General features: G+C 39.6%; 1 protein-coding gene across 3 annotated transcripts in view; it reads right to left on the bottom strand.

Moving 5' to 3' along the window:
• LOC139408652 (protein TASOR 2-like) overlaps positions 1–13,731 on the bottom strand; it is a 40,819-nt gene extending 27,088 nt beyond the window's left edge. For all 3 annotated transcript variants that reach the window (XM_071152814.1, XM_071152831.1, XM_071152823.1), the window contains exons 1-10: positions 13,499–13,731; positions 11,987–12,135; positions 11,575–11,670; positions 11,267–11,339; positions 2,775–2,866; positions 2,379–2,516; positions 1,910–2,043; positions 1,771–1,787; positions 1,528–1,627; positions 1,213–1,307 (exon numbers count right to left, since the gene is read on the bottom strand). In XM_071152814.1, coding sequence (XP_071008915.1) covers positions 1,213–1,307; positions 1,528–1,627; positions 1,771–1,787; positions 1,910–2,043; positions 2,379–2,516; positions 2,775–2,866; positions 11,267–11,339; positions 11,575–11,670; positions 11,987–12,135; positions 13,499–13,526 — 922 coding nt within the window. In that variant the 5' untranslated portion in view covers positions 13,527–13,731. The remainder of the gene's footprint in view (positions 1–1,212; positions 1,308–1,527; positions 1,628–1,770; positions 1,788–1,909; positions 2,044–2,378; positions 2,517–2,774; positions 2,867–11,266; positions 11,340–11,574; positions 11,671–11,986; positions 12,136–13,498) is intronic.
• Positions 13,732–14,122: the final 391 nt, after the last annotated feature.

Here is a 14,122-nt window from a genome sequence, read left to right as displayed (position 1 = left end):
CATGACCCTCCAGCATGACAATGCCACCAGCCATACTGCTCATTCTGTGCGTGATTTCTTGCAAGACAGGAATGTCAGTGTTTGCCATGGTCAGCGAAGAGCCTGGATCTCAATCCCATTAAGCACGTCTGGGACCTGTTGGATCGGAGAGTGAGGGCTAGTGCCATTCCCCCCAGAAATGTCCGGGAACTTGCAGGTGTCTTGGTGGAAGAATGGGGTAACATCTCACAGCAAGAACTGGCAAATCTGGTGCAGTCCATGAGGCAGAGATGCACTGCAGTACTTAATGCTGCTGGTGGCCACACCAGATACTGACTGTTACTTTTGATTTTGACCCCCCCTTTGTTCAGGGACACATTATTCCATTTATGTTAGTCAAATGTCTGTGGAACTTGTTCAGTTTATGTCTCAGTTGTTGAATCTTGTTATGTTCATACAAATATTTACACTTGTTAAGTTTGCTGAAAATAAACGCAGTTGACAGTGAGAGGACGTTTCTTTTTCTGCGTGTTTCAGTTCCCGCCAATATCCAGCAATTTCGCACAGCCATAAAAGAGGTGTGGGACAACATTCCACAGGCCACAATCAACAGCCTGATCAACTCTATGTGAAGGAGATGTGTCACGCTGCATGAGGCAAATGGTGGTCACACACCAGATACTGACTGGTGTTCTGAACCACGCCCCTACCTTTTTTAAAGATATCTGTGACCAACAGATGCATATCTGTATTCTCAGTCATGTGAAATCCATAGATTAGGGCCTAATGAATTTATTTAAATTGACTGATTTCCTTATATGAACTGCAATTCAGTAACATCTTTGAAATCATTGCATGTTGCGTTTATATTTTTGTTCAGTATATTTAGGATAATGATTTACAGCATTGTCATTCTACTTATTTTTATCATCTTATTTAATTATTTCATATATTTTACATGTGATAAGGCCACACAGAGGGCTAGATTACAAACACCTGTGATAATCTGAAGTATCCAAAAGAGCCACTTGATGTCTTGTGATAAATAAGATAAAACCTTTGAAAGAATTGAACATTTTGGTCGTTTTCAGTAATATACCCTCCCTTTGCAACCCTAGTCCTGGGAAAGTTTGTTTGTGGTGACACTGCTGAAGTAAAATGCTATCAGAATGAAACCACTTTTGAGTACCCTACATTTACATTTGTGAACATATGTAACATATGTAAACGTACCTTCACCGATGAAGCAGGTTTCAAACATAGCCTTTGGTAATTTCTGCCTTAGATCTGACATTTTAATGGCTCTGTCAACTGCCATTACTGTTGGACTGAAATCAAACAAAATTACTTTCTCAAGTTATGTTACCACATGAAAACAGGGAGTTAAACTTATTTTTTGTTTTGTTGCCTACTGTCTTGCTATGGTGTGCCCTACTAGACACGACCCACATCAAGTAAATTGGAGAGATATTTATAGGATACTGTATTTATAAGTCATAGCATAGGGAGAGAGAGTGCACCTTCACACTAGGGTTGCATTGAACTTACAGTTTAGCTGGAATCAGGGGTCCAGTGCTGGACTTCAGACCCACATGGTAGACCTGGGAGCTGATTTGGAGCTGACCCCTCCAGGGGTAGTAGTGAAACACTGTAATAATATTTACATTTTAGCAGACAATGTTATCCAGAGCAACTTAATGCATTCAGTCAAAGCAGGAATGCACTGTACTGTAGTAGTAATGATATGCCATTGAACGGTACCATAACATTATCCAAAAGGACCTTACTCACCTGTTTTTTCTTCCTCGCTGCAAAAGAGAAGAAAAAAACAAATCAATAATTTTGTACGTTTTAGAAGATGTTCCTTTTCATCAAATATTTTCTATGAATCTGGAAAAATGAAAAACCCATGAGAGAGAGGGAAATGTACCTCTTCTCTTGGTCCTCTGATGCAGGGGTCTTGGTATCCCAATAGGAAAAAGCCACTATAGCGAATGGGCAGGCATGGCTAGGAGGCTGGACTGTTGAGTCAGCCCCTCCACCAGGCAGCTCGTACATGTAGTACTGCAAAGACCAACACAAATCTCTTCAGCTTTGCTATTGTATTGTATTTATCACTACTGTATCTACAGGTCTATTTCATCAACTTTTCTAAATGCCTGGAGCAAAAACAGGAATAAATTATAACTTTTTTCATTAGAGAGGTGGCTTACTAAATTCATTTCTGTTTTATTGCTTTGACACAGAGTGCACATTTGACAATTGAAGGCAACAGAACCCGAAACCCAGCAGGCAAAGCTGGTTGAAATGACGTCATTACAACAGTTTTTTCCTACTGGAAAAGTACACAGTGTGACATGGATGGATGGATGAACGTTAGATGGATGGAGGAATCTCACCTGTGTTCTCTCAAAGGCCAGGAAGGAGCTGGTGTTGGCTGACACAGCACTGAGCTGCTCTGATACATGACAGTCAAACCCATTAGAGGGAGGGGTGTAGTTTACTGTGTAGTTCTCTGTCACATCTCTCACTCTGCCCTGTAGAACAACACAAAAAGAGAGAGAAATTGAATGACAAGCCCTTTCAACAAACAAATCAATCAAATTTATTTATAAAGCCCCTTTTACATCTGAAGTTGTCACAAAGAGCTTTGCAGTAACTCGACCTAAAGCCCAAAGAGCAAGCAGAAGCACGGGGGCAAGGAAAAAACTCCTTAGAAGGAAAAAACCTAGAGGAACATTCAACAGTGAAGTTACACATAGCAACGCCTCTGTGGCTCGTAACTATGTAAATACCTTGGTGAGTCTGATGATGGCGATGTATCCAGACTTCCCGTGGTACCAGCGGTTTAGGTCCAGGCAGTCGGAGTACTTGGACACGTACACACCTGAGTTAACAAGAAAATTCACATCATTGACAAGTCTGTTCCCACAGCAAGAACATGGGGCGGTGAGTGTGCCAGCATCCTCCTGGCACACTCAACTATATTCAGTACAGAATAAGGCGTGAGGATCTTGAAAGATGTTAGGTGAACTAAATATTTGTAATACAAGGAATACAAATATATGTAGGTTTAACAGTCCAGGGAACCAAAGCCACACCCTAAAATATGTTTTTTTTATACACCTGATCTGACTTTAAAGTCAAGGACATGGGAGCCATGTTGTAAAACGCCCCTAGTATCACAGTACCAAGGCACACCCAGTCAAGCCTTACCCAAAACAATTAGCAATATCCTCCAGTGAGTGAGTTCCAAAGCCTTTCAGCGAGTTGCCTGAAGACATGTCAAAGATATTTTCAATGCGTGGGAAAACTTTCTATACTTTGGTGCCAACTGCCAAGCCCAACACAGGCTGTGTTCCCTTTCTAAAACAATGAAGTGAGGACTTTGGAAGAGGCTGTGAAACACACTGGTTTTCAGGTTAACTGGGATGGCAGATAGCCTAGTGGTTAGAGCATTGAGCTAGTAACCATAAAGGTTGCTAGATCAAATCCCTGAGCTGATAAGGTAAAAATTGGTTGTTCTGCCCCTGAACAAGGCAGTGAACCCACTGTTCCTAGGCTGTCATTGTAAATAAGAATTTGTTTTTAACTGACTTGCCTCGTCAACACTGCATAATGTAACTGAGGTGGTTTGGCAGAATTGGCACCACACTCACACGATCAACTTGTGTTGGCCCCCTAAGCTAATGCTCAGGCTTTTTCTCAGTAGGCTAACACAGTCCTGCAGCACACAAGGTACATGCTATGTATATGTGGTTAGATATTTTCCTTAGTGTGAGCAGAGAGGGCTGTGCCATGTCAATTTCTCTATAGTGAAGGGAGGAGGTTCACAAGGGGAGAAAAAGGAAAAAATAGATTAAGCACATTCAAGCAGTGACAAGTGACGAAACCATACAGGAATGAAAAGGGCTGACAAAAGACCTCTTGTACTAGTACTGAAAAAAATAGGCTTCAAATATTTTTGTAAAAAGCTGCCTAAGATCTCTAAACAGTTGTCTCTAGTGTTTTTTTTTTACATGGCGATGTCGTACACATTTAGAATTGTTAACTTTTGAAAGTGCAAAACAACACACTACACAAGGACTCTGACCACTGTTTCCTTCCTCCGTAACTACGGCAGTTATCTCAATCTGGTCCTGGTAGATATACAACGAGCAGACTTTGTCCTACCGTAGATAATCTTACATCACCCTCCCCCTTTTCGAACTGCTAGGGACTGCCGCCGCACCTTGAATTCTATTCAGGAATGCATTTATGAAACCCCAAACAAAGTTAGATATGTACTGTATGTTTGAAGCTAAACTCTCATAACATTACTAACATTCTGCTGGTAAAAGTAGAATCCTTCCAATGAGTTAAAATCATATCTAATTTCTACATCATTCAAACATTTTTTTTCTGTATGCCTAAGTATAGGCTAACGCTACTCCCTGCCTCAGCAGACATTACTAGAGTTAAGTTTCACTGGTCTCTCCCCTCTTTTCCACTCTACTTCCACTTTCTCTTTCCAATCAAAGCATTCACATCATATGTCTGTAAAGCACAGTTTCACTTTCCAAAGCAGAGGGAGCAAACGTGCACTGAAAAGTCCACCAGCAGCTTGGTAAGAAAACTGCTTTCAATCTCATGACTTATGTTATGAAGTGTATTTAGCCATATACTGCACACTCACGGATAGCATTGTATAGATTATGGTCACAACTTAGACAATTGCATGTCAGTGTGCGAGCAAGTTGCCTCTCTATAGGCCTAGCTAGCCAAACAGAGCATGTCCATTATACAAGCTTAGAACTGTTCCTTTGTTTAGTTGAGGCACTGTGGATGACAGCATGAACAGTTTTCATTTAATAGTCAAACTACACATTTTTCTCTTATCCCCTTAAAACAGGTTGTTGTTGACCTAGTGTATTTAACTACCGTGCTGCGAACCATTTAGTCATTTCCGCTTGGTACTTTGCCAACACAAAGCCAGGAAATGGGTTTGGGTTTAGCGTCTTGTCTGACCATTGGGCACAAACTGGTTGAATCAACGTTCTTTCAACATAATTTGTCAACGTATTGTGACGTGGAAAATACATGGAAAATACATTGGATGAAAAAATTCACAAAGTAAATTGTTGTTTTGAGGGTGACATTTCAAACACAGGATTACGTGATCATGGTTTTAAAATACAAAACATATACACACCTGTTGAAATAACGTCAGATATCCAACGTTATATCCACTATCAGAAAAAAAACAATAGGATGAGCAGCACCTCCTACTGGAGAATCAATCAATCTACAGTTATCCATTTAGTATCCCATCCAATGTTTTAATGATGCCCAGCACTGCTTAGCTTCGATATTTGTTACTGACTACTACCAATATGCTATCATGAGAATTGTTATTGAGATCTGTTAATAACTATATAGATTCACTGTTGTTATCAAAGTCATTCCAAAACATAGGTTTAACAGAGCAAATTAAATGTACCCATACTTTATAAGTCATATAGCCTAGTGGTTAGAGTGTTGGATTAGTAACCGAAAGGATGCAAGATTGAATCCCCGAGCTGACAAGGTAAAAACAAGGCAGTTCAGGGGCAGAACTGTTCCTAGGCTGTCATTGAAAATAAGAATTTGTTCTTAACTGACTAGCCTAGTAAAATAAAAAATATCATCAACAATACTATTTAGGCCTATATAGCATTTGCGAAATCATCAACTATTGTTTTAAAGGCCCCCGCCAGAGGGCAATGCCTCCCCTGTAATCAATGTAATTCCTGTCCCAGAACGTAAACTCTCATTTAGGTTCCACCTCTGAAGAACGACAAAGGCTGCTAATACATATTCGCGAATTAGGGGTGGGAACGTTGTGGTGATTTCCACGTGGAGTGGAAAAATAACAACAAGTAGAGGCACAGACAGCGGTCAGCGTAGCTAGCTAGAATGCTATCCTTATCTAGCTAGCTCATATTATCTGGTTGTTGCTGTTGTTGTTTTTTACTATACCGTATTCAAAAGATTAGCCAGCTGGCTAGGCTATGGCTGGTTCTGGATTTGTCATAACAAGCATTTAGGGAAAGCTTTGCCACAGATGGATAGGGGAAGCCAGCATCTCTGACTTTGCCATGTGTGGTTATTTTCAAAGTTTTGTCATCTACTATAAATTGCATCCCACGAATCCGTAATAGAAATACAAAGAATAAGATTAATCTCCGGTATCATCGATTGCCAAACAATTGAACGGTTTCGACCAGTTTCGTTTTTCTACATTGAAATGGACACGGTGCAACATTTGGTATGCTACTGGCAGGCTTTTCATCTGCTGTACAGCAAAGTCAAGTCAGACCATGCTCATGCCATGGTTCACAAAGCTAGAAGAAGTGAAATGATAGACTACAATGACCTTGCTCATGATGCACACCACAAATGATACACTACATCCCCAAAAGTATGTGGACGCCTGCTCGTCGAACATATCATTCCAAAATCATGGGCATTAATGTGGAGTTGGTCCCCCTTTTGCTGCCACAACAGCCCCCACTCTTATGGGAAGGCTTTGCTGAGGAGACTTGCTTCCATTCAGCCACAAGAGCATCATTCAGGTCAGGCACTGATGTTGTGCGATTATGCCTGGCTTGCAGTTGGCGTTCCAATTCATCCCAAAGGTGTTCGATGCGGTTGAGGTCAGGGCTGTGCAGGCCAGTCAAGTTCTTCCACACTGATCTCGACAAACCATTTCTGTATGGACCTCACTTGTGCACGGGGGTATTGTAATGATGAAACAGGAAAGTGCCTTCTCCAAACTGTTGCCATAAAATTGAAAGAACAGAAGGGTCTAGAATGTCATTGTATGCTGTAGCGTTAAGATTTCCCTTCACTGGAACTAAGGGGCCTAGCCCGAACAATAAAAAACACCCCCAGACCATTATTCCTCCTCCACCAAACTTTACAGTTGGCATTATGCATTGGGGCAGGTAGTGTTCTACTGGCATTCGCCAAACCCAGATTCTTCTGTCGGACTGCCAAATGGTGAAGCGTGATTCATTACTCCAGACAATGCATTTCCAATGCTCGAGAGTCCAATGGCAGCAAGCTCTACAACACTGCAGCCGACGCTTGACATTGCACATGGTGATCTTAGGCTTGTGTGAGGCTGAAGATTCATTTCATGAAGCTCCTGATGAACAGTTCTTGTGCTGATGTTGCTTCCAGAGGCAGTTTGGAACTCGTTAGTGAGTGTTGCAACCGAGGACAGAAGATTTTAACGTGCTATGGGCTTCAGCACTCGGCGGTCCCGTTCTGTGAGCTTGTGTGGCCTACCACTTCACGGCTGAGTCATTGTTGCTCCTAGACATTGCCACTTCACAATAACAGCACTTACAGTTGACCGGGGCAGCTCTAGCAGGGCTTGTTGGAAAGGTGGCATCCTATGACAGTGCCACGTTGAAAGTCACTGAGCTCTTCAGTAAGGCCATTCTACTGTAAATGTTTGTCTATGGAGATTGCATGGCAGTGTGCTTGATTTGACACGCCTGTTAGAAACGGGTATGGCTGAAATAGCCGAATCCACTAACTTTTGTATATATAGTGTGTATGTAACAACATCCTGAGCGCATTGAACACATCAATACAAATGTGAAAACAACAACAAAATAGACCAACAAGTTTGTGTAATTTTCTTTTGCGGGTACCTTTTCAACATAGGATAGACACCAATTAAAGCAGCATGGTCAAAACCATTCCAAAATACAGTCATATCACACAATATTTAATCATTTATAAAATTGTCTTTTTTTTAATACAGACTAGCTAAATAATAAGTGAAACTTGACAAATTATCTAAAGGATTATGATAATTTGCTGGTAAAAAGGTGGAGCTCAGGCAGCCAAGTGTAGGCTATGGCAAAAAGTTGTTTGGCTCAGTCACGAGGAAGAACTTTGCAGGTGTTTCTGATTAATAAACAATGCCATGCTGATGGGTGGTAACATTCACATAAAACCCAGACCCGAAAAGAAACGTAGACTGAAAAGTATTAGCAAGTCATCCCATAAGGGAAACACATGACATTGACACGAAAAATATCTGAAGTTACAACTTTGGTTTCCCACTTTAAGCCCAAATATATCATACATTGACTAAAACGATGACTTATTGACTTAAAGCGTTGTGCAACATCATGTGTAAGCTATGGGCATCATCTTTCAGCTAAAAATAAAATGAATTTCCGCTCTTGTGAGCATTTAAATTCAACCCAGGGTTCGACTAAAAATAGACAATATATACAGTTGAAGTCGGAAGTTTACATTACACTTAGGTTGGAGTAATTAAAACTAGTTTTTCAACCACTCCACAAATTTCTTGTTAACAAACTATAGTTTTGGCAATTCGGTTAGGATATCTACTTTGTGCATGACACAAGTAATTTTTCCAACAATTGTTTACAGACAGATTATTTCACTTATCATTTTCACTGTATCACAATTCCAGTGGGTCAGAAGTTTACATACACCAAGTTGACTGTGGCTTTAAACAGCTTGGAAAAATCCAGAAAATTATGTCATAGCTTTAGAAGCTTCTGATAGGCTAATTCACATCATTTGAGTCAATTGGAGGTGTACCTGTGGATGTATTTCAAGGCCTACCTTCAAACTCAGTGCCTCTTTGCTTGACATCATGGGAAAATCAAAAGAAATCATCCAAGACCTCATAAAAAAAATTGTAGACCTCCACAAGTATGGTTCATTCTTGGGAGCAATTTCCAAATGCCTGAAGGTACCACATTCATCTGTACAAACAATAGTACGCAAGTATAAACACCATGGAACCACTCAGCCATCATACTGCTCAGAAAGGAGACGCATTCTGTCTTCTAGATATTAACATACTTTTGTGCAAAAAGTGCAAATCAATCCCAGAACAACAGCAAAGGAACCTTGTGAAGATGCTGGAGGAAAAAGGTTTTAAAAAAGTATCTATATCCACAGTAAAACGAGTCCTATATCGACATAACCTGAAAGGCCGCTCAGCAAGGAAGAAGCCTCTGCTCCAAAACCGCCATAAAAAAAGCCAGACTACGGTTTGCAACTGCACATGGGGACAAAGATCGTACTTTTTGGAGAAATGTCCTCTGGTCTGATGAAACAAAAATAGAACTGTATGGCCATAATGACCATTGTTCTGTTTGGAGGAAAAAGGGTGAGGCTTGCAAGCCGAAGAACACCATCCCAAACGTGAAGCACGGGGGTGGCAGCATCATGTTGTGGGAGTGCTTGCTGCAGGAGGGACCGCTGCACTTCACAAAATAGACGGCATCATGAGATAAAAATGATGTGGATATATTGAGGCAACATCTCAAGACATCAATCAGGAAGTTGAAGCTTGGTCGTAAATGGGTCTTCCAAATGGACAATGACCCCAAGTATACTTCCAAAGTATTGGAGTGGCCATCACAAAGCCCTGACCTCAATCCCATAGAATATTTGTGGGTAGAACTGAAAAGGTGTGTGTGAGCAAGGAGACCTACAAACCTGACTCAGTTACACCAGCTCTGTCAAGAGGAATGGGCCAAAATTCACCCAACTTTTGGTGGGAAGCTTGTGGAAGGCTACCCGAAACGTTTGACCCAAGTTAAACAATTTATAGGCAATGCTACCAAATACTATTTGAGCGTATGTAAAATTCTGACCCACTGGGAATGTGATGAAAGAAATAAAAGCTGAAATAAATAATAAAAATAATAATTTACTAGGATTAAATGTCAGGAATTGTGAAAAACTGAGTTTAAATGTATTTGGCTAAGGTGTATGTAGACTTCCGAATTCAACTGTATATAGGCCTAGGGTTGTAAACTTTGGTTAAAATGTAATCTTCAAGTTAAGAATTAATATGTTGGATTCACGTCTCCATCTCAACCAAAAATGTAAGTTAAATAATAGGAATAAATCAAATCAAACTTTAAGGGCATTTTAAATTAAATTTGATTTGACTTAGTCCTATTCCTTACCTTTGATTTTTGGTGGAGATGAAGAGGTGATTCCGACATATCAATTATTAATTTATAGACAAACTGGATATTGAATTGTGGTTGGTTGTCAATGCAACCAAATATAATTTGAAGGAGATGTATCTTCTGCTTGGATAGTTCTATTTGTGCCACTGACTTCGTCTGGCTTTAATTCCAGTTTAAATAAGTGACATGTTGAATTCACGTCTCCATCTCAACCAAAACTCAAAGTTAAAGAATATGCCTAAATCAAATCAAACTTTAAATGCATTTTTTAAATAGGATTTAGTCCTATTCTTTAACTTAGATTTTTGGTTGTGATGGAGATATGAATCCAACGTATACATTTTTTATTTGTAGACAAACTGGAAATAAAGCCAGACTAAGTCAGTGACACAAAAGATAAATCTCCTTCAAATGTTGATATTTGGTTGCGTTGACAACTAAACACAATTCAATATCACTTTTGCAATACAGTAAATAGCCTAATAACTTTCAAGTTTTAAATTATATGTTGGATTCACTTCTACAAATAAACCCCAAATAAAAGTTAAAGAATAGGATTTAGCCAGTGGCTCAGATGAAACTATCCAAGCATTATATAAATATCATTTAAATGTTGATATTTGGTTGTGTTGTTAACCAAACACAATTCAATATTACTTTTGTAATACAGTAAATAGCCAAAAGTTAAGACTGTCTTACAAGTATTTATTCAACCTTAATGTAACACATCCATGGCCACATATTGAGGTTACATTTACTATAATGTCTTCTTATGTAATCCTAGAAATCGTGCATGTTCAACATAGCATGCAAAGGATGCAGGTCTGTGAAAATCTTCACAACTGCTATAATAATCTGTGCAGACTCTCAAAAAGCATTGATCACTTGCACTTTTAATGTAATCTCAACTGCAATCCAGGTCATTTGGTTGTGCTACTAGATGAAGCACAGTAATAATACATTAAGTTGTTGTATAAATACAAAATGTCTGACATTGTATTCCTATTTAAACTTTGTTGCTTTTAAATGGTTGAAAGCACAGTGATAACACATTTTGATGACATTGTTTTTCCATTGGAATTTGGTTGTACTTTTAAAATGGTTGAAAGCATCGTGATAAAATATTGCGAATTCAGTGGGTGAATAAAGGTTTAAATGACATTGATCAACGTCTCAACCAAATATTACCCAAATTTCCACGTTGAAATTATGTGGTGTGCCCAGTGGATGATATCTCATTTTCTATGGCGGAGGAGTTATAAAACAACATAGCGGAGCTCATTTACCCTTTGAAGGATCTCCAAGCGTTGAGCATGTACTGTAACCAGGGATTACACCAGTTTCTCCCAGTTTATTTGCCTTTAAAATAGAAAAATAGTGATTAGTAGTGATCAGTAACTTCGCTTGGGATGTTTTGAGGTAGTTTTCTATGACAAGAAATTACAGATATGGGTTTCTCCATACAAAAAGGGAATCAGTGTGTGACTTTCTTTCCTTTTTTATCGGAAATATTAATGTAGATATGGTTATAATTGTGTTTAGAGTGATATTACTCTGGTGTTCATTGATATTCTTCCTTATTTATTATTTTCACCTTATTTTTGTCGTCAAACAGTAAGAACCCATAGGACTCCTCCAGTTCTTCCTCTGAGTATCCCATGCCTCTCCTTTCAGTTCGGAAGGCCTCATACTGTCCAACAACAAGAAAGAGGTCATTCTTTATGTCGTATGCGACCAACATCTTGCTAGAAAAAGTCAAGAGATTTTATGTAAACATGTACTTAACAACTGACTGAACAGCACAATAAATACTAAGTATTACACATAGTATGTACTATCAAATATAACACATTTACTATCATGTAGAAGTACAAGTACGATCATGTATTATCAAGTATTACAAAGATATTATTATGTAATAACTGAACTCTCTGGTCAGAGGGGGGCGGTGCACTGAGGGGTAAGCAGGTGGATTAAAAAGTTACCAAGTCGTCAAATATACTGACCCGTTCTTGCAGGGTGGTATTCTTTATCAAGAAAGCAGAGTTGTATCTGAAAGACTGCTTGGACTCCTCATACATGTACATGTTCTGCAGTGGAGGCAGAATACTGTTGTCGAAGGACTCAGAACCTGGTAGTACAGGTAACAAAACACCTGGTGGTTGGAACAGGATGAAGATTAAATAGTGACTTTACCGCAGGGTTGTAAATTGTTATGTTTTGTACCAACAGTTGCCATGCATTTGTAACTACCCATATTGATATATTATATAATTGTTTCGATTATATTCTAGGCTATTCTATACTAGGTGCCTTGCATTGGTAACTAACTACCTCATGTATGATAGAAAATACTATTACATTCTATTCTAGGTGTCATGCATCTGTAATAACCATATTGATTCTATTCCATTTTCAATTCTATTCTAGGTGTGACATCCCTTCAAAGGAGTGGATTTGGCTATTTCAGCCAAACCCGTTGCTGACAGGTGTATAAAATCGAGCACACTGCCATGCAACCTCCATAGACAAACATTGGCAGTAGAATGGCCTTTACTGAAGAGCTCAGTGACTTTCAACGTGGCACCTTCATTGGATGCCACCTTTCCAACAAGTCAGTTTGTAAAATTTCTGCCCAGCTAGAGCTGCACCAGCCAAATGCAAGTGCTGTTATTGTGAAGTGGAAACGTCTAGGAGTAACAACGGCTCAGCCGCGAAGTGGTAGACCACACAAGCTCACAGAATGGGTCTGGCAATTGCTGAAGCGCGTAGCATATACAGAGTTCCAAACTGCCTCTGGATGCAACGTCAGCACATTAACTGTTCGTCGGGAGCTTCATGAAATGGGTTTCCATGGCCTAGCAGCCGCACACAAGCCTAAGATCACCATGCCCCAGTGCACAAAGCGAGGTCTATACAGAAATGGTTTGTTGAGATCAGTGTGGAAGAATTTGACTGGCCTGCACAGAGCCCTGACCTCAACCCCATCGAACTTTGGGATGAATTGGAATGCCGAGTGTGAGAGAGGCCTAATCGCCTAACATCAGTGCCCGACCTCACTAATGCTCTTGTGGCTGAATGGATGCGAGTCCCCACAGCAATGTTGCAACATCTAGTGGAAAGCCTTCCCAGAAGAGTGGAGGTTGTTATAGCAGCTAAGGGGGTACTAACTAACCCCATATTAATGCCCATGATTTTGGAATGAGATGTTTGACGCGCAGGGTGTCCACATACCTTTGCTCATGTAGTGTATTTATACCAAAATTCGTGTTTTACCTATGGAACTGCATTATCGGGAGTGCTTACGAATTCTAACGACAGTGAAGTTAGACCAGTAACCTATGCACACGTGACAAAATACTGTAAACACTGTAACACTCATAAATAGACCTAAAACCAATGATGTATGACTACAACCAATTCTCGAAATAGGCAAATGTAAATTATGAATAGCTATCATATAAACGTGTTATAAGAGTGATAACGAATTATGGTTGACCAAAAACTCTATTCGTCACCTCTTGCGGCACCATTCTCGATTTCCATGGTTGAAAAAAACGTATGAAATCAGTTTGTGCCTTTTTCTCCTCTTGACATTCGCAGACCACCTCCGTCTTCCATTGACATTCCGATACTTTTAATTCGTCTATTCCGAGAAAAATGTAGCCAATCCATATGAATTATTTGGCGAAGTCTTTGTGGCAAAGGCAAGTTTCCACATACGTTGCAACCAGGAAGAAGTACGAAAAAGAAAAAACGTCGCGATTAGAACACACTTCGATATTTTGTGAATTTTTCTGACACTATACTCAGATATGTCACAAAAAGCATATATATATATATATATTCACCGAGTAATGTAATATTAACTCAACGTAAAGTAGTGCTTCCAAAAAAGAAACAGAAACTTATGTCACCCCGCATCCATTTTGAGACTGATTTGCTTTCTTGTCTCCACTCCGCTAGTAGACGCAGTTGAGTAGATGCTTGAGCTTTTCAACATCAAGCACAAACTGAAAACTGTCCATGAATGGAATACATTATGTCCATTAAAATATTTTAGGTGTGGCAAACATATGCATTTAGAGCAGACTGTCATTTGCAGTAGGCCTACATTTTATACCGACATTTTACAAATAGGA

Source organism: Oncorhynchus clarkii, chromosome 1 (assembly GCF_045791955.1).
Source record: "Oncorhynchus clarkii lewisi isolate Uvic-CL-2024 chromosome 1, UVic_Ocla_1.0, whole genome shotgun sequence".
Lineage (NCBI taxonomy): Eukaryota > Metazoa > Chordata > Actinopteri > Salmoniformes > Salmonidae > Oncorhynchus > Oncorhynchus clarkii.
This window is presented reverse-complemented; position numbering and strand designations above follow the sequence as displayed.